Source organism: Gobio gobio (assembly GCF_949357685.1).
Source record: "Gobio gobio genome assembly, chromosome: 10".
In the NCBI taxonomy this organism is placed as follows: Eukaryota; Metazoa; Chordata; class Actinopteri; order Cypriniformes; family Gobionidae; genus Gobio; species Gobio gobio.
The window spans coordinates 7,214,911-7,240,082 of NC_137116.1; the positions used below are offsets into that span (position 1 = coordinate 7,214,911).

The 25,172-nt window shown below is 37.9% G+C and overlaps 1 protein-coding gene across 1 annotated transcript; it reads left to right on the plus strand.

Moving 5' to 3' along the window:
• Positions 1 to 11,514: 11,514 nt before the first annotated feature.
• ccn1l2 (cellular communication network factor 1, like 2) lies at positions 11,515 to 24,488 on the plus strand. Its single transcript, XM_079826381.1, has 5 exons — positions 11,515 to 11,854; positions 13,412 to 13,625; positions 16,265 to 16,594; positions 20,549 to 20,748; positions 23,122 to 24,488. Exons 1-5 carry the CDS (start codon positions 11,774 to 11,776, stop codon positions 23,425 to 23,427), a joined length of 1,131 nt encoding a protein of 376 aa, XP_079682507.1. The 5' UTR covers positions 11,515 to 11,773; the 3' UTR covers positions 23,428 to 24,488.
• The last annotated feature ends 684 nt before the right edge of the window (positions 24,489 to 25,172 follow it).

Here is a 25,172-nt window from a genome sequence, read left to right on the forward strand (position 1 = left end):
AGATTTATATAACATCTTTGGAAAAGGGGCATAATATGTCCCCTTTAAGAATACATGAAATGCTGCTCTAGAAATTGGCTCAAATTAGGCATTTATGCTGTTGCTCATTACTGTAGGTTTTGGAACAAAGCCTCCAACTAGATGAGCGTTTCAATACATATACCGGTATTTGTCTTAGCAGTTTCAAAGTGTGTTTTCCGATGCTCTCAGGAGATCTTCAGGACGTCCTCATGAGGAATGTGCGTGATCTTTGACCTGTAGAGGGGGTGTCAGCTGCAGGGCGAGGGCTCTGTGAAGCGCAGCTGATTCTACACACCCTGACTTCTGACACCAGCATGTGTGGGATGAAGCTTCAGCTTAAAATATTGCCCATGTCTTTGTAAATTGTGAAAAGGAACATTGCAAAAGCGTTTCTAAGTGAGGGTTTTTATTAAACATTACTTAATTGAGTTCTAATCCTACAGGTGGTTCTTTTTAGAATTTTTAATGTGTCAGCGTTGCTATAATATCTCTTTCTGTAAACATATCCTCGCACTCTGTTTTGCTTGTGCCGGTGAGTCAGTCATTGAAGCACAAATTCCATTACAGTGCTGTGGAAAAAACAAGCCTTCCATCATGCACACTTCACACACCCAACGTCCTGCTGACTCACTGCACCCTCTTATCCATCTTTGGCATTGTATGTTGTGTTTACAACACTGGGCTGAAGAGAGATCCCTGGACTGACATATACACAAACACATAAAGCCTTTAATGAGATTTCTTTAGAAAGTTCTGTGGAACACAGTTTCTAAATGATACATTACAAGACATTTCTGAAGTAAGTGTGAATGATGCTTGCTGTGCAAAAGTAGGGTGTGTGGTTACTAGGTGGTCGCTTAGAGCCCACCCCAAAATAAGATACATGAATATGATATTCTGGTCTCTAAATATGACCTATGATCCTCCGTTAATGGAAGTCTAATGATTTTTTGCCTTTTTATAATCTGATAATTTTGGGATAGTTCACCCAAACATTAACATTCTGTCACCATTTACTCACCCTTATCTTGTTCCTAACTCAAATAACGTTGTACTGGGGAACACAACGAAAGATGTTCTGAAGAATGTTGGTAACCAAACAGTTTTGGTTGCCATTGACTTCCATTTTATGGACAGAAAAGTCTCGGACATGTCTCAAAAATATCTTCCTTAATGTTCCACGGAAGAAAGAACAGGAGGATGATAGATAGAAATTCTTATGAGAGACATATCTCTGAGGTATATTCCCATTAATATTTACATTTTTTTAGCACACCAGGATGACTAGAACATGAATTTGTCTTGTTTTACAGGAGTATAAATATGAGGAAAAACAAAGGCCAAATTCCCTTAATCATTCATCACAATGAGTAAAAGCAAAGAATATAGTTCTGATGTGCAGCAAAAGAGCATGTTGAGCTTCACAAAATAAGAAAACAGCTAAAGCGTTGAAAATCCCCATTTCCACCATCAGGGCAATAATTAAGAAGTTCCAATCAACTAAAGATTTTACGAATCTGCCTGGAAGAGGACATGTGTCTATATCGTCCTAATGCCCGGTGAGGAGGAGAGTTTGAGTGGACAAAGACTCTCCAAGGATCACAGATGGAGAATCACAGAGATTAGTTGAGTCTTGGGCTCAGAAAGACGAAAAAAAAAAAAATTATAAACAGCACCTACATCACCACATGTTGTTCAGGACGGTTTCAATAAAAATCCTCCTCGCTCATATACAGAAACAAGCTCCAGCATATTCAGTTGTCAGACACGATTGGAACTTCAGACGGGACCTGGTTCTGTGGTCAAATGACACTAAAAAAGAGCTTTTTGGAAGCAAATTCACCAGATGGTGCAAACAGGGATACAAAGCACCCCATGTCCACGGTTAAATACACCGCTGGATCTTTAATGTTGTGGCCTATTTTTTTGGTGGAGGTCCTGGACATCTTAATGGATTCGTGGATTCTAGCATACACCAACAGATAAAAAATCAAAACCTGGCGCTTCTGCTAGAAATCTTATAATAGGGCGTGGCTGGATCCTCCATCAGGACAACAATCCAAAACAAACATCAATCAACAGAAAAATGTGTCACTGAGCACAACCTGAAGCTTCTGCCATGACCATCCCAGTTCCCTGACCTGAACCCTATAGAAAACGAGTGGAGTGATCTGAAGAGAGGAAGCCCCAACGTAGAGCTGGGAATCTAAAGGATCTAGAGATTCTGTATTGAGGAATGGTCTCTGATCTCTTGGCAGGTGTTCTCCAAACTCATCAGGCATTATAGGAGAAGACTCAGAGCTGTTATCTTGGGAAATGACGTTTCAATAATTGGGTGCCAATAATTGTGGCCAATGTGAACTAGAGAAAAACATGTAATTAATAATGAGACACCCACAAACACACAATTTCAATTGTTTTACTTTAATGAAAGGTTAGATTTTTGTGATTTTTTTTAATGAAAGATCACAAGGATAAACAATGCAGATTTATTTTCACAGCCACCTCTACTCATTTACCAAGGGTGCCAATATTAGTGGAGGACACTGTAGATATGGATCTACTGATAGATAGATAGATAGATAGATAGATAGATAGATAGATAGATAGATAGATAGATAGATAGATAGATAGATAGATAGATAGATAGATAGATAGATAGATAGATAGATAGATAGATAGATAGATAGATAGATAGATAGATAGATAGATAGATAGATAGATAGATAGATAGATAGAGACAGACAGACAGACAGACAGACAGACAGACAGACAGACAGACAGACAGACAGACAGACAGACAGACAGACAGACAGACAGACAGACAGATAGATAGATAGATAGATAGATAGATAGATAGATAGATAGATAGATAGATAGATAGATAGATAGATAGATAGATAGAAACACAATGATTTAAAATGTACTTTAAGGTAAAACTTAATAAAAAATTATTACAAAGTGCACTTTTTACAGTGTATTTAAGTTTAAGAAATAGTCATCAAGGTAAACCCTCTTTAAGTGCACTTACATGCCCTTTTATTTCTATGTTAACTGCAAGTACAGTTTTTTAAAATACACTTTTAAGATTTGAAGTACACTACAGTTGCACATTCAATATAATACAAGGGATCCCTTTAAATATAAAGGTTGTCCTCAAGATAAAGGTCCTTTAGCAGGATCTAGGGTTCTTGAGGTGGCTATATTTGGTTCCTCAGATCATTATTTTGGTTTCTGGGCTCTTTACTGCACTAGTACAGATATTTTCTTAAGAATTAGACAATAGAGAGCATATAATTTAACCTGTGGAGGTGTGCACTACATAACCTTGTTCACCTTTGGAAATGTTTGTCTGGTCCAGTAACAATGGCTGGGATTGAGCCAGACTGTCTAATAACAAATGTTCACAACACCCTCACTCTCTCTAACCCTGGTTTTAATGACCTCTTCTCTCCGTCATCATTCAGCGTGAGAGGGCCAGTGCACATATCCTGCTTTTGTGGGACAGGAATCTCCGGAATTCTGACCACCTCCTTCTCTCCTTCTTCTTCTTCTCTCCAGGCCGACCCACGGCTCTCCCAAATAGTGCAAGAATTACTGAGCTGACCCTCCTTTCTTGTGATTGCTATGTCTGGGTATTTGCGTTAAGGGCTGCGTGTGCAGTGTATACCACACACACACACACACACACACACACACACACACGTTTGTTTTTGTGAAATGTGAGGACATTCCATAGGCGTAATGGTTTTTATACCGTACAAACCGTATTTTCTATCCCCTTACACTGCCCCTAAACCTAAACCTAGCCCTCACAGGAGACTGTGCAGTTCACTTTCTGTGAAAAAAAACTTGTTCTGTGTGATTTATAAGCATTTTGAAAAGTGAGGACATGGGGAACGTCCTCATATTTCACCCTCTTTTTGTAATACCTATGTCATACCCATGTCATTATACACATTTGTGTCCTGATATTTCACGAAAACATGCCCACACACACACACACACACACACACACACACGTTCCCATCTTACCTGCAGATCATGTTTGGCTTCACTCCTCAGCTGTCTCTCAAAGTTACTCGCTCACATTTCTCACTCTCTCATATGATTCATTCCACAGTCTCCAAACCCCCACCACACTGAATGCAGTTGGAGACTAGCATTTTTTTAATTCAATTTTAAAATATGGTAACAACTATGATGCCAAGCACCTGTTTAGTTAGTGTGTATCTCTGCACAGCACCCATAGCAGGGGCCAAATATTTACCTTAGTTTACAAGATTAACCCTTAAATGCATGAATGCTTCACCAGTCATTATTACACATTCAGGTCTTTAGCGACCCGGATCTATATCTAACACAGATGGATCTTTAACTGGTCCAGTGGTATAAAACTCTCCCAATATTTCAATAACAATTACAAAATAATAAAATAAAGCCCATTACCATCATCACAGTCATCGTCAGAGTTCATTTCTCTAGAACATTCAGCATTTGGCTGAATCTTAAACATTTTCTCAAAAATATAATTTTCAGTGTTTTCAAAATCAAAAATCAACAATTTGATTGCTGACAGCTTCTTTATCAGATCCACCATCACACCATACACCAAACTTTACATGTTTGTATCATCTAGTGAAGATGCAGCGAATGTTAATTAAATAACATTTTTGAGTTGTGGTGCCTCTAAAGAATAGATTCATCGAAGGGAATCAAGAGCTGACTCATATGAATCGATTCCACAAAACAACTTCTACATATCCAAGAGAAGTCGTAACAGCACTTTTTAAATATACACTATTTTGCCAAAAGTTTTGGGACGTCTGCATTTACATGCACATGAACTTTAATGACCTCCCATTCTTAATGTGTAGGGTTTAAAGGTCCCCTTCTTCGCGATTCCATTGTTCAAACTTTAGTTAGTGTGTAATGTTGCTGTTAGAGCATAAATAATACCTGTAAAATTATAAAGCTCAAAGTTCAATGCCAAGCGAGATATTTTATTTAACAGAAGTTCCCTTTCAAAGCCTACAGCGAACGGCTGGCTTGGACTACATCCTGGTACTTCCTTCTTTAATTACGTCAGTAGAGCAGTAGAACAGACTAACCTCCGCCCACAAAGAAACGCGAAAAAGGGGGCGCGGTCTTGTTGCTGTCCCACGTGGAGAAGCGGACGGTCGCGTGGAGAAAAGGAACTGTTGCGTTGAGTGTGTTTATCGCCATGTCATCGAGACGCTGTTATTTTCATCCAGGAGTCAAATCACCTTTGTTTGGCTTTCCCAGGGACGCTGTAGAGATTATTGAACGCATACATCTCTCCGTTAAGAGGCGTGACCTTTCCAACGTGCGCTAAGCTGCTGTCAAATTACAACACAGGAACCGCTTTCACGTGCGCTAAGCTGTGGTCGAATCACAGCACAGGAACCGCTTGCACAATCAGAACTCGTTACGTGTTTCTGAAGGAGGGACTTTATAGAACAAGGAAATCACCAGCCGTTTTTAGGACAGTGGAAACAGTGGTATACAGATAAGTAAATAGTGTGAAAAATACTGTGTTTTTTTACACGCGAAACATGAACACATGTTATATTGCACACTGTAAACACAATCAAAGCTTCAATAAAACACGAAGAATGGGACCTTTAATATGGAGTTGGCCCACCCTTTGCAGCTATAACAGCTTCAACTCTGCTGGGAAGGCTTTCCACAAGGTTTAGGAGTGTGTTTATGGGAATTATTGAACATTCTTCTAGAAGCGCATTTGTGAGGTCAGGCACTGATGTTGGACGAGAAGGCCTGGCTCGCAGTCTCCGCTCTACTTCATCCCAAAGGTGTTCTATCGGGTTGAGGTCAGGACTCGCAGACCAGTCAAGTTCCTCCACACCAAACTCGCTCATCCATGTCTTTATGGACCTAAATTTGTACACTGGTGCACAGTCATGTTGGAACAGGAAGGGGCCATCCCCAAACTGTTCCCACAAAGTTGGGAGCATGAAATTGTCCAAAATGTCTTGGTATGCTGAAGCATTAAGAGTTCCTTTCACTGGAACTAAGGGGCCAAGCCAAACCCCTGAAAAACAACCCCACACCATAATCCCCCTCCACCAAACTTTACACTTGGCACAATGCAGTCAGGCAAGTACCATTCTCCTGGCAACCGCCAAACCCATTGGATTGCCAGACAGTGCCACTGCACTGCATCACCACTGCATCCCACGCTTTGCATTGCACTTGATGATTCCATGTTTGCTGTAAGCTAGCTCCTCTGAACCCCTCCACCTCCCCAGCTCCACATGCCTAGATCTGCTGCAGGATTTATTCCAGTCTAGTCATGCAGCAGCAACACATCTTACATGCTCACATCAGTGTGTCAGTGTATCTAATAACAGTAGAAAGTACATACTTGCCCTGCAGCAGCAGTATGCGTAGAAAATCTAATTCCATTTAAATTATATAAAAGCATAAACTGCAAAAAATCATAATTTTAAGGATATAAGACCTTAAAAATGCCATGGTGAAAACCTGATAATTTATCAACTAAGTTCCCTCATTATATATAATTTACATATATTGACATTCCCAGAATTCCCTGTGTGATACTTCACATTTGATGGTTCTTCATTGAAATATGTTTCTTCTTATTTATTTTTTTTCTTTCTTGGGTTTTATGTTACGTCTTATGTTGTTAAATAAATGTGTATTGCATTTCATAAGCTTCTCGTGATAAGTTTTACCGGCTATGTTATTATAGCAGATGTCAGTGTATTACAAAATATACTAAACAGATTTCACTGGTGTCACACTCTCACACCACAAGGATTTCCCGCCACTGTTTAGTTACTATGGTCACCGTCATTATGCGTTCTGTGTTTCAACTGTGTTAGATTAATTATCTTGTCTGTGTTTGCTTTATAAGTTTAACTTTCACAGTCACTCTTTGTCTGGTCATCATTATGTTCAAGTGTTTGTCTCTTTGGAATGATTATTAAACTGTGAGTTGTTTGGACCTCTATTCTTCTGTGTTTGTCTGTCTTCCTGCAAACACTTGTGACAACTGGGTTAGTACGAAACATTTTATTTTGACGGTCCACTTTAGACTTTCTACTAACACTACATGCTAACTAACTTTCATAAGAGTATTAGACTGTCTGCTTATTATCTGCTTACACTTTATTTTGATGCTCCCAACAGACACTCTATTGACTATAAGTAACTTTTCAACTCTATGTCAACTTATTCTACTAACCCGAACCTAACAGTCGACTAAGTTCACTTGTAGTTGCAATAGTTGAAGTTGCTTATAGTGAGTATATTGTCTAAATTGGACCAGCAAAAGAAATTGTAACCGGTTAATATTAACATTTCTATCAGTTAATGAGTTTTTTTTTTAAACTGTAGATTTCAAGCAAATCCATAAAACCTACATTATAAACCCGAATAAGTTAATTGGCATAACTTGAATCTGAGGCAATCCGTAACATAATTAAGTTAATTAAAGCAGAACAAAAGTTTAAGCAGAACTGACAGACTTTTATTTTGTACTCGTCCATTTACGTAAGCTAACCGTAAAGGTTAGTCATCACATAAATTCTGTCATTAATGGCTTACCCTCATGTCATTCGACACCCATAAGACTTTTCGATCTTCGGAACACAAATTAAGATATTTTTGTTGAAATCCGATGTCTCAGAAAGGCCTCCATTGACAGCAATGTAACTTGCAATCACAAGACCCATAAAAGGTACTAAAGACGTTGTTACAAAGTCCATCTCACTACAGTTGTTCTACAATAATTTTATGAAGCAACGAGAATAGTTTTTGTGCGCAAATAAAATCTAAATAACGACTTTATTCAACAAGTTTCTGTCTACCACTTGCGCCTTTGACGTGAACTCACAAAGCACCACGACGCATGCGCGTGAATATGACTTTCATTTCGCTGCTTTGATAAGGCACTTTTGTTTGCACTTGTTCGCTTCTCACGGTTCGGGCATCCAGGAAATGCACACTTTAGCACCATTTTGACCACTACGTCATAATTTGTGTTCCGAAGATGAACAAAGGTCTTACGAGTGTCGAACGAAATGAGGGGAAGTAATTAATGACAGAATTTTCATTTTTGGGTGAACTAACCCTTTTACTCAAATTGAAAACTTTTAGAGCGTTTTTACTATTACAGCTCTCAAGGTTAACTGATCATGAAAAGTGTTGATTATAGCATTATATTCAGATCTATGGCATTATATTCAGATCTATGGAATTATATTTAGATCTATGGCATTATATTCAGATGGTGGCATGGAAGGTTGCAGTGTTGAGCATTGTAGCCGATCACAGACATGTTGAACTCATGAATGCAGTGATCTCGTCATTGTAACTCGATTTCTGCACACTAATGAATGCTTTCATCATAACTAACAGTGAAACACAATGTAAATAAGAGATTTGTTGATTCTAATGGGAGTTTTGGTGCGAGTCCAGAACTCAGTCACTGATTTTTAATCTGTTCGTCTCTCCTCGTCATCTCACTAACACTCCAGTGCAGGGCCGTGCAGAGAGTTCTTCAGAGGCAGGGGCTCAAATGTAAAAAAGGGGCAATATGTAAATATATATATATATATATATATATATATATATATATATATATATATATATATATATATATATTAGGGGTGTAACGGTACACAAAACTGACGGTTCGGTACGTATCTCGGTTTTGAAGTCACAGTTCGGTACGGATTCGGTACAGCAGTTTTACAAAATTGCGTTTTATTAATTTTTATTCAACAGTGGTTTAATAAAAAAAAATTGTCTGTCCTTAAATGAATTCAATTATAACTAAAAGTTTCTTAAAGATAATGCTGTAAACTATATAGGGAGCCCTTACATATTGCTATTAAAGATTAACAACAGAGCCCAAACTATTAGCCTAAATTCATTTGCTATTTATTTTTAGATATAATAATCAACACTCATAAGCTTCACATAAAGCAGTTTTTGCATTAATATGTAAATCTAATTATTATTATTTTTTGATTTATTTGTTGAAATATAATCATTTAGTGGCTGTAATTTTCATGACAGGTTTATTTAAACATACATTAAATAAACAAGATCACTAACAGGCTAAGTGGTATATAATGAATATATATAGGCTAATATAACGAATATATAGGCTAATATAGTGCATGTATTCAGTGAAAGAGTTAATCTCTATAGTGAACTCACAGCTGTGGACACTGAATGACTTCTGAGGTAAATGTGATTCTACATGACATTGTTTGTTTACAAACTGTTTTATTGTCTTTCCGCGGTTGAAACACCGATGGAGCGATTACACAACATATGATACGTTTCAGTAAGTTGTAATGTATCCTCAACATACCTTTAGATATTCATTTCTTTAGGAAGAGATTATCGCGTTCACTCGCGCGCCGCGCGCTGCCGCTTGAAGTTGAACTGATACGCGTCTATCTGTCACGTCACATAATAGAGCGTTAAAACGGCATTTATCGTTTGAATTTCGTGATAAAATGGAATGAATACTTAATATGTTCGTGTGGGAACTCGGATTGAAGTGTGTTCCGCGCTTTAAACAAGCCGACTGTTAACTGTTATAGATTACATTCATAACCGTTCGGTACACGCGCGCACCATACCGAAAGCCCGAAACGTTAGTTCGTCTGTCCATGTAGTTTTCAACCGATTTATGAATAAGAACAGAAAATTACCGCTCCACTTCACATGCCCAATGGAATTTGAACTTGCTTTGCCAGATTGGTTGGTGTATATACATGACAAACGGGCATTGGTGAATTGTGTAATACTTTAAAATATATAATATATAGATTTGTAATTAAATCAACACATTAGCTCTGATTATGGATGAAAAAAAATATTGGTTTACATTTTTCCCGTAAGGCCACATACTCTCTGAAAGGACCATATTTGGCTCGAGAGCCGCTTCCGAACAGAGGAAAATCAGCAATCAATCAAAACGCACGCAACCCATAGCAACGCGTTATGGCAACGCCTCAACAGAAATTGTCCGACTTTTGAGCCGTTCCTTACTATTGTATACATTGTCATCAATGTCATGTTATAATAATCACATTTATTTAGTTTTATTGACCACGATATTATCATTGATACTTGTCTGAGAGGGGCACTTTTGATTCATTTTGAAAAAGGGCAGGGGCTCAAGCACCCAAAGCCCCCCCCTCTGCACGTGCCTGCTCCAGTGGGCGGGGCCAATGTTGCGATGATGAAGTAGGTGTTGATCTTCTTCTGCAGAGGCGGTCTTTCACCTCTGGGCTTGGTTACAATAAAAGCTGTTTTTGGACTAACAAGGAAGTTTTCCATTCTTATATACTTAAAGTATGATGACCTCTTATGTCAAATTTTTAATTATTAGTCCATGATCCCTTTAAAAGAAACAAACTCATAAAATTCAAGACAATGAAACAGGTCAGAATTCTTAAAATGTGTCAGTTTTGTGAACTCAAAAGAAACTTCTAAATACTCATAAAAGTTGATTTGAATGAACTAATTTGTTTAATTTAAGTTTACTCTGCTCAAACCAATTAATTATTTTGAGCATTAGGGTTTACAGTGTGGCTAACGTATATTTTTTTACGGTAAAGTTCCGGCAACTATAGCTAATGGCTTTTTTCTCTTTGATTAATTTTTTTGACAGTGTATATTATTATTCATAAATCATACTGGATCAGCTGTTTAATTCAAAGAAAAATCCATGCAGAAATGGCACAGAAGTTCTAGGGCGGTTATATAAATTCTATGAAAGCAATCTCTGGAGATCTTCCTGCCTTCCCATGTTTCTCTTCCTGGGTTTCATAACACAGACCTGAGGCCCAGCGGAGAGCTCTTCCTGTGACTCAATAGAAAACACTTTTCATGTCCTTACAAGATGACAATGAGAATGTTTCGTTTTTCCTACAAAAACACGGGAACCTGTGTGAACGGCCGGGCTTTCCTGAGCGAGGCCGCTGTAGGAAACGCTTGGAGGGAGTGAGGAAAGAGCAGGAGGAAGCACTCGGAGCAGGATAGTAGAAAGTGTTCGCATACGTGTGTGTGAGCTGAGTTGTTTATGGGGATTTTCCTTCGCATCTGCATCAGGACTTCCCATCCAAACGGAAAACGGCTGGAGTTCCCTTTCTCAATTGTTCCACTATTATAACAATGTTTTTATACACTCCAGTGCGGCTTTCGCAATTAAATTGTGCGGTCAGGTGAACACCCTACATGAATGTGTTTGTTAGTTGTATTAAGTGTCTTTGTGGTTTTGTTTCATTTCATTGTCATTTGTAATCCACACTACTGAGACTTGCAGTCTCGTTTTGCAGTTTTGCATTCACACCCTGGTCCCTAGAGGCCCCGCAACACAAATAAGGGACCCCCTCATTATGAAGACACACTCCCACTGCTCTGATGTCAGAGACCAGCTCTCTCTCTCTCTCTCTCTCTCTCTCTCTCTCTCTGTGTGTATAAGGTGTCCTGCCTGCTCTTTGGAAAAGCTCTGCAAAACTGACAAGCATCTGTTTGAGTCCTGCTGTACCTTTAGTAAGTCTGACTGATGCGCTCTGTAACTGCTTGAATCTCTCACTTAAACAAATAGACAAGCTGACACCCTCTGAGATCTTTTGAGTTCATTAGAAAGTGGATAAACCTGCCTTTTGCATTGGGGATTTTTTTACTATTTTGGGTATTCATTTTTGGGGACAGCTTGGAAATGTGTTCTGGAAGGAATCAAAGGACCCGGACAGTTATTTGCATCGTCGTCTTGTTTGTTTTATGCACATCTGAAGGAGAGGTGAGTAGATCCTGTATGTTGCACACATGTCAATTCACAGACATTGCACGAGATATCTGTTCAATCTTTGATGGTTGTGTGGGACAAAAAATTATCTTTTGGGAAATGACAAATAGTCTATTATGGTTGTTGTACTCGGATACGACCTAATGCTCATTCATTTCTCTTTATTGAGCATAAAAATGTGACCCTGCACAAAACCAGTCATAAGTCTCACGGGTATATTTGTGGCAATAGCCAACAATGCATTGTATGGATCAAAATTATCAATTTTTCTTTTATGCCAAAAAACATTAGGATATTAAGTAAAGATCATGTTCCATGAAGATATTTTGTAAATTTCCGACCAAAAATATATTATTATTAGTAATATGTATTGCTAAGAACTTAATTTGGAAAACTTTAAAGGTGATTTTCTCAATATTACGATTTTTTTTTTGCACCCTCAGATTCCAGATTTTCAAATAGTTGTATCTCGGCCAAATATTCTATCCTATCCTAACAAACCACACATCAATGGAAATCTTATTTATTCTGCTTTCAGATGATGTATAAATCTCAATTGCAAAAACTTGACCCTTATGAATGGTTTTGTGGTCCAGGTTCACAAATGTTATGAACAAATTATTTGTTTGATTTCATCGAGTCAATCTCTTTCTAAAAATATATATAAAGATTCTAAAAAAGGCATTTCATGTGGTAAAAGCTACATTTTATGTGAATCTATTTATTTTTAATGTTTTAAAAATACACACTTCTGTTCAAAAGTTTGGGGTCAGAAAGACAAAAACATAATTAATACTTTTATTCGGAAGGATGCATTAAATTGATCAAAAGTGACATTTCTAATGATACAAAATATTTCTATCTCAAATAAATGCTGTTCTTTTGAATTTAAATAATCCTGAAAAAAGTATCACAGTTTCCACAAAAATATGAAGCAGCCCAACTGTTTTCATCATTAATAATAATAATAAATGATTCTTGAGCATCATATCATCATATTAGAATGATTTCCGATGGATCACTGAAGACTGAGTAATGATGCTGAAAATTCAGCTTTGATCAAATAAATAAATTACCCTTTACTATATATTCACAGAAAACAATTCTTTTAAATTGCAATAATTTTTCTAAATATTGCTGTTTTTACTGTATTTTTGATCACATAAATGCAGCCTTGGTGAGCAGACTTCATTCAAATTTTGTTTCATTTTAAACACTTTAAAGTATAAGCATGACCTTTTGACTTTAGGTTGCATCAGGGAAAATATTTCTGTGGAGATCACATCAGAAATAGCTCCTAATGGTAACAACGACTCAATTTATCTTACAGTGTATATTTATGATTCGATTCTACAGTCACATTTCAAACACAGACACCTAAGCGAGCGTATCTTATAAACACAGCCTGACTCACTCATACAAACTTACAAAAACACTGGCCTGACAACTCCTACACTCTCATCATCATCCTCACAGTGAAAGCCTTTCATTTCTACTGAAGTGAGTGGATGTGGCTGTGCTTCTCTCTCATCTCTCGCTCTGTTCCTGCAGGGAACCCGGGGCTGTTCCCGTCCGTGCTCGTGCGCCCCGTCTCCGCCCTCCTGTCCGCTCGGGGTCAGCTGGGTGTTGGATGAATGTGGCTGCTGTAAGGTGTGCGCCCAGCAGTTTAATCAAGACTGCGGCCCTGACCGACCCTGTGACCACATCAAAGGCCTGCGCTGCCACCTAGGGGCCGGGGGGGACCCTCGACGTGGACTCTGTAGAGGTAAGTCTCTCTCTTTAATTTCATCATTTTTAAAGTAGAAAGGGTAGGGTAACTTCTCATATATAATAAATTAAGGAGAAATTATATAATATTAGATAGATTATGGCCGGTTCCACAGACCAGGCTTAAGCTATCTCAGACTAAAATGCATATTTGAGCTGTTTTAACTGAAAGTAATTTGCACTGATATATCTTATAATATGTCAGTGCCATTGTTTTGTCTCAAGATTTTGTCTTTTTCTAAGGCACGTTTATAAAAGCTTCTTAAATGTCCTAATTGAACTAATCCTGTCTTAATCTCAGCATTGTCTGTGAAACCAGGCCGTAGTGTATAATAAACTATACATTTATATAAAAATGATCAAAGATGTTAAAACTGTAGGCAATTTTCTATTTCACTGCAGTTTAACTTAACAAATATTTGGTGTTTGTTTGTAATAGTATAAATGAATCGTAAAGAATTGCTGTCCTCAATAATGAAGTCATTACCATCATGTCAATAATTGTAAATGATTTTTTTATTATTATTATTATTTAAATATATAATCTTATATATATTTGCCAGAGCAAAAGTTACAAATTACAAAATAAAATTACAGTCAATTTAATACACTTATAGTTGACTTGATGTAAGTCCAAGGATTTTGCAGGTTTTACATGTTACTATATAACAGTAAATTATGTGTATAATTACAAGTAGAAAGGGTAATCTAACAATTGTATAAAAAAATATTTTGAAATATTGTACACAGAAAAAAAATATTTGTACTGCTTGTTCAAATTGCTTATTTAAAATGAGCTAAAGCAACACAACTGCTATACATTTTGTCCTAACTTAAATTGATTGTGTTCAATCCACTTAAATATAAGTCAAATTGAAGTTTACTTAATCCATCTGTGTTGAGATTACATTAATGATTTTTGTTGCTTTAACTGACACTGGGCCCCCTTGTTAGTTCCCAGCATGCTTTGCATATGGCTAAATAAAGAGAGAGTAAATGTTGTTATTTTATATGTAAAAGTGTTATTTTATGTATATTTTGGCAAGATGAGAAAGGGGGAGACTTGATTGGGTTTAATAGAGTTTAATAATCAATTATGTTGGAATTATTAGAACAATTTAAATTACAGTGGGTCATCATTGTGGAGAAAAGTGGAGCATTAGGCTGTGGACTAACACAACTAATGTCATAACGGCTTTGCTGAAGGAGCTCTTAATGCTTAGCATTAAGATGCTGATGTGTGCTAGAGCTAGCTGAAAGTTTGTCAACTATAGCTAGTGCAGTATTATAATTCAGTTGTACATTAAAATATATGAAACTGATGTGGATGAATGTATATATGAAATTGAATGCCTGAATCATGTCAGGGAGCCATATAAAATTCACTTTGAGGCTACTTAATTGGGTCACTTAAAATGTATTAATTCCATGATGTTTAAGTTACATGAACAAATTATGTTTGTTTAACTTAATTGATTCATGTGGGAGCGATGTACACAATTAAATCCAACGCTATCTCACGACCAATTCGTACATATTTTACGAGGTGGCTAATTTGTACGAATTTGTACGACCTCACTCGTACGAATTTGTATGTTTTGTCTAAACCCCAGTGACGGGTAGGTTTAGGGGCGGGGTTTGAGGTAGGTAATTCGTAAGAATTCATACGAATTTGTCAACTCGTCAAATACGTACGAATTAGCAAAAATCGTAGACATTCGTACGAGTGAGGTCGTACGAGTGAGGTCGTACAAATTCGTACGCTTTAGCCACCTCGTAAAATATGTACGAATTGCCGTGAGATCGGGTTGATTAAATCATGTAAATCCAGCACACTTTTTTTTTCAGTGTATATAATATTATAGAAATGTAATGTAATATAATAAACATACTATACGTTTTAGATAGATAGATAGATAGATGCAGGTGGCGGATCATTTACAGCCTTTTCTCACAGCAGCTGGAATAATTAAATGTATCATTTTAATGGGGGATTGTAATCCAGAAAGGTCCAAACGATAATCATCAGTGACAACTGGAGATTCAACCGTAGTCAAAAGCAAAAGATTAGACTGTACAGAAGTTTAAATCTACAGGTAACGCTAACACACACTAAATACATATAGTCACGCAATGCTGATGTTTTTAACATTAACAGTTTGAGAACAAAGTATAAGAATAAGAATAATTTACACGGGTTTATGTGAAATGAGCTAAGCAATAGTTAGATTTAATCATTGTTGGTAGCGCGATTTATTGTAATGCTTTTTTTTCTCAGTTGGTCAAAACAAAAGTGGCAGACATGTTACTTGTTCAGATGACATATTCCAGTGAAAAGTCTTATTTTGGTCATACTCCAAGTACAGTATCCACACCGGTGCGGTATTACTCAACACCGCACAACCCACATAAAGATGATAATTCAGGAAATAACTGCAATTGCAAGTTGCGACAAAGAGGCAAAACTTACGGACTGCAGCTTTAATATGACTCAGTACTTATTTGTGTAATTAGTGTAACAAGGACACATTAAAATAAAGTGGGACCTAAAAGCGATTAGCTTATTTTTATGTGAGTTGCTCCATCAGAGACTCTTGACTGAATGACTCAACTGATGATGTCTTGTGTGTGTGTCAGCTGACGCTCAGGGCCGTCCGTGTGAGTTTGGTGGGCGTGTGTATCAGCACGGAGAGGATTTCCAGCCCAGCTGCCAGCACCAGTGCAGCTGTATGGACGGTGTGGTGGGCTGCATGCCTCTGTGCCCACACAACATCCCTCTGCCCAGCACACACTGCGCCAACCCTCGGCTGGAGACGCCGCCGGGCCACTGCTGCGAGGAGTGGCTGTGCGACCATGAGAACAGCATCAGGGAAGAGCCGCCGGACCCCAGTTCCCACCACAGCCAATCCAACCACATCAGCAGACTCCTACAGGACAGCTTCCTGTCCAGCAGGAGCTCCTTTCAAGGTATTGTATTCAAGAAGCATTGAGATACTATTAAAGGGTTAGTTCACCCAAAAATGAAAATTCTGTCATTAATTACTCACCCACATGTCGTTCGACACCCGTAAGACTCCGTTCATATTCGGAACACAAATGAAGATATTTTAGTGTAAAGCTGATGCTGAGAAAGGCTTCAGATAGGCCTCCATTGGCATTCAGTACATTTACACTCCCAAGACCCATAAAAGGCACTTAAAACGTCGTTACAAAGTCCATCTCACCACAGTGGCTCTACAATAATTTTACGATGCAACGACAATATTTTTTGTGCGCAAAAAAAATCAAAATAACACCTTTATCCAACTTGTTCTTGTCTTCCGTGTATGCCTCCACGACCAGTGATGCCAGTAACGCGTTACTTAGTAATGCGTTACTCTAATTTGACCACTTTTTCCAGTAACGAGTAATCTAACGCGTTACTATTTCCAAACCAGTAATCAGATTAAAGTAACTTATCCAAGTCACTGTGAGTTACTTTTTTTTGTCATTTTCCTTAGTAAAAATATATATTTTTGCTTGTTTAGTCTCAGCAGGGTTTTTCCTGCATAGAGAATTACGAGGCGGCCGCTCCGTCTGTCGACAAAACTCAAGACAGGCAGTCACTTGTTCAGATTAGGCATGTCGTGATAATTAAATAATCATCAGAAATATATAATGTCACATTATCCTTCAGCAATCATTATTAGTATATTATTATTTGCTAGTAGCCTACAAAGTCATCTAAAGCCATTCCAAAGCTGAATGTCTTTCCTCCGCTGCTGTCATTCTCCGTTCAGCATTCAAACTGCGCGTCGTTCGGTTCCAGTCAGCAGCACGGTAAAGCTCACTCCATATGATATATTCCCGTTATAATACTTTATATGTTGATAAAATAATTTATCTTCCTGGAGTTTATCTTGCGGTTTCTGAAAGATGTTGTGCTCGCTACTCAGGTGACAACACAAGGACTATTAATTAGCATCACACGCACAATAACCAGAATTAAAAACTGTGAAGAAACAAATAATCAGTGAATGTTTGGACCGATAGGTCCAACATAGTAGACTAGGATTTGTGGGCTCGACGCTCATCTTCTCTTTATGCCGTGGACTTTTCACACTCTGATTCCATGTTGCTTTAAGCGCATCATTCTGCACCCGGGATGCGCATAAGCGCTTTGTTGCCGCTCTGTTTTGAAGCGTTTCATATATTTTGATAGTTTTGTGCACTTAAAGATGATTAAAAAATATATTGTTCTCACGGATCGATCATATATTTGTTGTCCCTTTACAGAGCTGCACATTACGTTTACAATAAAATATAAATCTTGTAATTTTATATTATTTGTGTAGGCCCATATAATTATTTACATTCATATATAAATATAAATTAAAAATTAAATATAAATTGTTTTTCATAAATGTATTTAATAAAAACAATTTACTTTGTACCTTTTCATTAACATGTTTAGGGTTTTATGTTTAGTGTTTTATGTTTAGTGTAGTGTAACATGTTTTATGTTTAGTGTTGGCAAAAACGGTTGTCATTTTTATGTTGAGGCTGCAGAGGTGTTGTCGGCAACTGATGAATGTAACTAATAAAGTAACTTGTAATCTAATTTAGTTACTTTTAAAATCAAGTAATCTGTAAAGTAACTTAGTTACTTTTAAAATCAAGTAATCTGTAAAGTAACTAAGTTACTTTTTCAAAGTAACTGTGGCAACACTGTCCACGACGCATGCGCGAGAATATGACGCAGATCCGGCGTTCGGACACATGAGCCAGAAGCAATTTGTTTACAAGCAGAGGAAGACGCGCGTGTCTAAGCTGTTGAATTCTACATTGATCGTGCTTTAGGTCTCGGCGTAGTTCTCAAAATGGGGTTAAAGTGTGCATTTCATGGATTCCCAAACCCCGGCGCTACGTCATATTCTCGCGCATGCGTCGTGGAGGCACACACGGAAGACAAGAACAAGTTGGATAAAGGTGTTATTTTGATTTTTTTTTGCGCACAAAAACTATTTTCGTCTCTTCGTAAAATTATTGTAGAGTCCCTGTGGTGAGATGGACTTTGTAAGGACGTTTTAAGTGCCTTTTATGGGTCTTGGGAGTGTAAATGTACTGAATGCCAATGGAGGCCTATCTGAAGCCTTTCTCAGCCATCAGCTTTCAACAAAAATATCTTCATTTGTGTTCCGAATATGAACGGAGGTCTTAAGGTTTTTATTAATATTTCCAATTTTGAGTTTATAATTTTATGCATTTAAATTTGTTAAATGTATTACCTCAATTAATTTTAGTTTATTTTTAGTAATTTAGTTGTGTGTTTTGTCATTTTTATTCGTTTTTAATAAAATAAAAAAAATGTCTTAAATAGTTTTTATAAAGTTTTAGTTATTTTAGCGCATCAAGGTAAATTAAACAACTTTTTTTTTCATTTAATGATTATTTAATTTCACATAATTGAATTGTTTTCATGGTTATGGTTTTAGTTTTAGTTAACTATATAGCCCTGGTTCATAACCCTCATGTTCTCTTGAGATTGATTTTACTCTGTTCATTTTTGGGGTTCCTGAGAATAAATTGTAAACATTTTATAATGGAAAAATGTTATATTATTACATATTATAAATAATATTATAAAATAATTTATAAAAATAAATACTTAATTATTATTATTTCATTTTTTTGTACCATTTTTATTTTATTTTAAAGTACTTTGAACAGTGTTAAAGGTGCACTGTGTAAATTTTAGCGGCATCTAGTGGTGAGGTTGAGAATTGCACCCACCCACCGCTCATCCCTCCCTAGTTTCGAAGCACATAGAGAAGCTACGGTGGCCTACACAGGACAATGATGTGGTTGTGTGAGACAGCAGAGAGTAGCTAGCGCTCTGTAGAGCAGTTTGTCCCTTTAGGGCTACTGTAGAAACATGGCGGTGACTTCACTGTAAGGGAACCCGTGGTGTGTGTGTAGATAGAAATGGCTCATTCTAAGGTAACAAAATCATAACGGTTCATTATGTAAGGTCTTTATACACCACTGACAACATAGTTATGTATATTATATTGCATTTCTGTCAATAGATCCTCATAAATATCACACACTGCACCTTTAAGATAAAATAGGTTTATAATCAGTTATGATAAGGTCAATCATGCAACTCTGGGAATAGAATTAAGGCCTGTTCACGCCGGGACAAGTTTTGCGCGCGTTTAACGCCTCGTGACTAAACAAAGGGCGCCAATGTGAGTATGCACACCGACACGCAAAACCGGCAGGCGTAAAAACGTAATTTAAAAAAAAAAACACAGTGGGTTAGTTTTTTTGTTTTGACACGGCACGTTAAAAACTGGCCGACCAATGAGATCGGCGCTTTTGTTCACGTGCCTGGAGCTGCTGAAGTTAAACTCAAACACGACTTGGGGGTGCTCAAGCACAAAATCGCCCCAGTTAAAACAGCATTTTATTGATAAAATGGAGTGTACATAAGGGTGCATCCCAATTCACATACTAATGCACTATTGGCGCATGGCGTGTGTTCACACTGAAAATTCCAAAAAGATAAAGTGCAGTTTAAATACCCTGATGATGATGTACTTAATTAAGTGTGGAATGTTGGACACTTCATGCGCTCAACTGTCACATCTTTCCTTACATGGCGAAGGGGGAGAGGCTAACAGACTCCGGTGTTGCATGACAGAATAACCTTATCAAATGTATAAGGTATAAAAGTTGTCATAGAGTTGTCGTAGGTCTTTCGAATACTCAAGAGTGGAATAAGTGGAAAAATGTTATTATGCTATCCTTGCCTAACAAATCAAAATCAAATAGTGTATTGGGTAACACTGTGTACACTTTAGCAACATTTAAACTACTTTAGCAACCACAAAGGTGAAACGCTTTCTTCATGGCTTTCTTTTCTCATTAACCCTGCAGAGTGGGCGTCTGCGCCGGTGTCTGTGGTTCCCTTCCCAGCATCCGAATGTTTCCCACAGACCACCGACTGGTCAGAATGTTCTACTTCCTGCGGGTTTGGCATCTCAAGTCGTGTGACCAATAGCAATGCACAGTGCAAGCTGGTTAAAGAGACACGCCTTTGCCAGAACCGAGAATGTGACATAACTCCAGCTGTGAAGGTGAGATATTTCTGAGATTTATACATCTGAAAGTTGAATAGTTATTGATGTATGGTGTGTTTGGATAGGACAATATAAGGTCGAGATACAACTATTTGAAAATCTAGAATCTGAGGGTGCAAAAGATAAAAAAAAAAAACATCTTTAAAGTTGTCCAAATGAAGTCCTTAGCAATGCATATTACAAATAAAAATACATTTTTTATATATTTACGGCAGGAAATTTACAACATATCTTCATGGAACATGATCTTTACTTACTATTCGAATGATTTTTGGCATAAAATAAATCGTTAACGAAATTAACACTAATATGATATTGATATTACGCTGGACCAGCGGTTTGGAAAATGGATTGATGGATGATTCTGCGGGCGTCATCTTCTGGTCAGACTTAGGAATTCATTCAGCGTGCGACTCTCACAGTGTATTATGGGTATTCCCTGGCCAATGAGCGTACATGTTGTACACTCGGGGGATTACTATCGTTTCGGACATCACTACAAATGCACTGTAAAGTGTAAACCCAAATAAGTTGGCATAACTCAAAAAAAGTGAGGCAATCGGTAAACATAAATTTTTTAGTAGTAAGCAGAACTTGCTGATTTTTATTTTGTACTCATACATTTTAATTGCTGACCAACCCCCATAAAACCCAACATAACAGAAACTCAAACAAAACAAACCATTAAACACTATAATACTCACCTAAAGGATTATTAGGAACACCTGTTCAATTTCTCATTAATGCAATTATCTAATCAGCCAATCACATGGCAGTTGCTTCAATGCATTTAGGGGTGTGGTCCTGGTCAAGACAATCTCCTGAACTCCAAACTGAATGTCAGAATGGGAAAGAAAGGTGATTTAAGCAATTTTGAGCGTGGCATGGTTGTTGGTGCCAGACGGGCCGGTCTGAGTATTTCACAATCTGCTCAGTTACTGGGATTTTCACACACAACCATTTCTAGGGTTTACAAAGAATGGTGTGAAAAGGGAAAAACATCCAGTATGCGGCAGTCCTGTGGGCGAAAATGCCTTGTTGATGCTAGAGGTCAGAGGAGAATGGGCCGACTGTTTCAAGCTGATAGAAGAGCAACTTTGACTGAAATAACCACTCGTTACAACCGAGGTATGCAGCAAAGCATCTGTGAAGCCACAACACGCACAACCTTGAGGCGGATGGGCTACAACAGCAAAAGACCCCACCGGGTACCACTCATCTCCACTACAAATAGGAAAAAGAGGCTACAATTTGCACAAGCTCACCAAAATTGGACAGTTGAAGACTGGAAAAATGTTGCCTGGTCTGATGAGTCTCGATTTCTGTTGAGACATTCAGATGGTAGAGTCAGAATTTGGCGTAAACAGAATGAGAACATGGATCCATCATGCCTTGTTACCACTGTGCAGGCTGGTGGTGGTGGTGTAATGGTGTGGGGGATGTTTTCTTGGCACACTTTAGGCCCCTTAATGCCAATTGGGCATCGTTTAAATGCCACGACCTACCTGAGCATTGTTTCTGACCATGTCCATCCCTTTATGACCACCATGTACCCATCCTCTGATGGCTTCTTCCAGCAGGATAATGCACCATGTCACAAAGCTCCAATCATTTCAAATTGGTTTCTTGAACATGACAATGAGTTCACTGTACTAAAATGGCCCCCACAAAGTCACCAGATCTCAACCCAATAGAGCATCTTTGGGATGTGGTGGAATGGGAGCTTCGTGCCCTGGATGTGCATCTCACAAATCTCCACAACTGCAAGATGCTATCCTATCAATATGGGCCAACATTTCTAAAGAATGCTTTCAGCACCTTGTTGAATCAATGCCAGGTAGAATTAAGGCAGTTCTGAAGGCGAAAGGGGGTCAAACACAGTATTAGTATGGTGTTCCTAATAATCCTTTAGGTGAGTGTATATCTCCACCTTAACACTAATCTTGCATCTAATATTTTAGCATTTATAATATCTCACTTTTGAGTGTCATGGCAAAGCATGCTGGGAAATAGAAATCCCAGCCTAATTTCAGTTCAAATTAAGCTTGTCTAAATTTAAAGAAACAAGTTCATAAAACTCAATGGAACACAAAAGAAATTACTTAAAATATGTCAGTTTTGAGAACTCAAAAGAAAAAGAAAGTTCTAAATACTCAAAAATGTTAATTCGATTGAACTCATTTGTTTGATTCCAGTCGGCTCTACTGGCGTAGCAAATATGGCCGCCAAGTGAACAGACTTTCCGTGGCGAAACCCACTCCAAACAATCTTTGAGCATAAGAAATTTGTGTACCTTAAACCTTAATTACATCTTTGTATGGAGGTATTATTACGCTTATTTATGGTTTCTTGCTTTGTTATGTCATTCAGAGAGGAAAGAAGTGTCGACGGACAGTGAGGTCTCGGGAACCGGAGCAGATCACGTTTGCCGGCTGCTCTACGGCTCGCCGCTACCGGCCCCGCACGTGCGGCTCCTGTGTGGATGGCCGGTGCTGTCAGCCGTCCGCGTCCCGAACGGTGCGTCTGCGATTCCGCTGCCCGGACGGTGAGAACATCACACGTAATGTCATGTGGATCCAGCGCTGCCGGTGCAGCAAGAGCTTGTGCAGGGTTCAGAGAGAGCGTTCCTCACCCACCGTCAGCCTTCACAACGACATACACACCTTCTCCCACTGAACACACAACGCGCCATCATTGCATAATGGCTAAAACTCACTTTTTTGACACTCAAAGGACGTTCCCCGTTCTCAGGGATGTTCCCTAAACTGTAGAATAGTAAACTTGCCTTCTCTCAGCTGCCGCATTTCTGTTCTAGATTTGTATACAGTTATTGCACTTTATGTATTTCTCTTTTGCTTTGGCCTGTTTTAGTGTGAATCTCATCTAAGCATGTCCAGGTCACATTTCTTCACAGGTTTCGTGAGATTTGCCCATTACTCTCCTCATAATCGTCTGGACATAGCTATATTGTTTGTAAAATCTTTCGGATTTTATTTATTCTGCTATTTTTTAGCTCTGAAGTGTTTTATTGTTTCTGGAAGGATAAGTGAATATATTTGCCGCTCAACAGTTATGAAAATGCACTAGTAATGAGATATTATGTGAGTGAGTTACCTGATTAAGGGATAAAATGAAGATAAGACTTTTTTTTGCTTTAAACTAATATATTTTCTACCATTCTTTATACTGCAGAGTGTTTACTCTGTATACAGATGTCTTTAACGTGTTTACGTGTGGAAGAAAGCAGGATGTGTGTGTGACGGAGACTGGCTTTGTCTTCTGTAAAGTGTACAGGCTTCACTACCGGTGGAGTGACTCTCTGAGACTGCTTCATTTTTCGGGGCATATTTAAATTCTAGATGCTCTCTTGTATAGGAGTGAACGACTATTTGTATAGTTAAGATGTTGAATATAAATTACTTTGCTGATCAGTTTGTGTCACAATTTTTTTTTTACATTTTCAGGAAAAATGCTTGTTTGATTGATTCTGTGGTTCTCAACTATAGGGCATCTCAGCAAACTCCAGGATGACTTAGTTAATTAAGTACATTACTCTAACTTAGGCCTGGTTTAATAGACAGGACTAGGCCACGATTGGGCCTTAGTTCAATTAGGACATTTAAAAGAATCATTAACTTTTTTTTTATACATTTTCCTGTGGTGCACTTATAATGTTAGTATGATTTTTACATCAAAAATTGTCATGATTTAGAAATAAAAGGCATTTTTCCTACTTGATTTTAGCCTCTGTTTTGAACACTCTCTGTTTGAAGGGGCGTGTCTGCTGTGAGACTTCAGTGTAAACGCCCACTGCTGTGATTGGCTGCTGTGAGACTTCAGTGTAAACGCCCACTGCTGTGATTGGCTGACATCTTTGGATATGACATAGCTAGTATTACATGTTTAACTCTCTCGAAAACTTTTAGCACGTTTCTACTATTACAGCTCTCATTGATTATTAAGGGAGTTTTGGCGCGAGTCTGTCACTGATAAACTCGCACTGTTTGATTGACAGCTCCAGTGATTGTAAAGTGAGTGCTCTTTGATCGCTTTCTATATATAATTTGATCACAGTTTAAATAACCGATTATTTTTGTAATTAAAAGCAACATACTGTACATGAATCATATCAGAAATCACTGGTCTCAGATCAGGCGTTAGAATTAACACAGTTACTTACATGTTGTGGCATTACTGTCGAGTCCATATCGTAAAAGTCTGTTTGCAAAGCCTGCGCCGAAATTACGACTGATTTCCCAAAGAATCCACAGTGAAATGAACCTAATACAAATAAATAATGCTCAACTGAGACATTCACATTATTGAAAATAAATAAGCACATTCCTAACATTAGGATCCTTTGGAAGGTAATGTTATTTTTTGTCCAGTGATCCTTTATCACTCTTCTCTCCTCGTCATCT

Excerpts from the sequence above, each read along its gene's own strand:
- ccn1l2 (XM_079826381.1), top strand. The coding sequence starts at position 11,774 with ATGTGTTCTGGAAGGAATCAAAGGACCCGGACAGTTATTTGCATCGTC. Across the intron at positions 13,626-16,264 it reads TCGACGTGGACTCTGTAGAG|CTGACGCTCAGGGCCGTCCG; the intron begins GTAAGTCTCTCT and ends TGTGTGTGTCAG. Across the intron at positions 16,595-20,548 it reads CAGCAGGAGCTCCTTTCAAG|AGTGGGCGTCTGCGCCGGTG; the intron begins GTATTGTATTCA and ends TTAACCCTGCAG.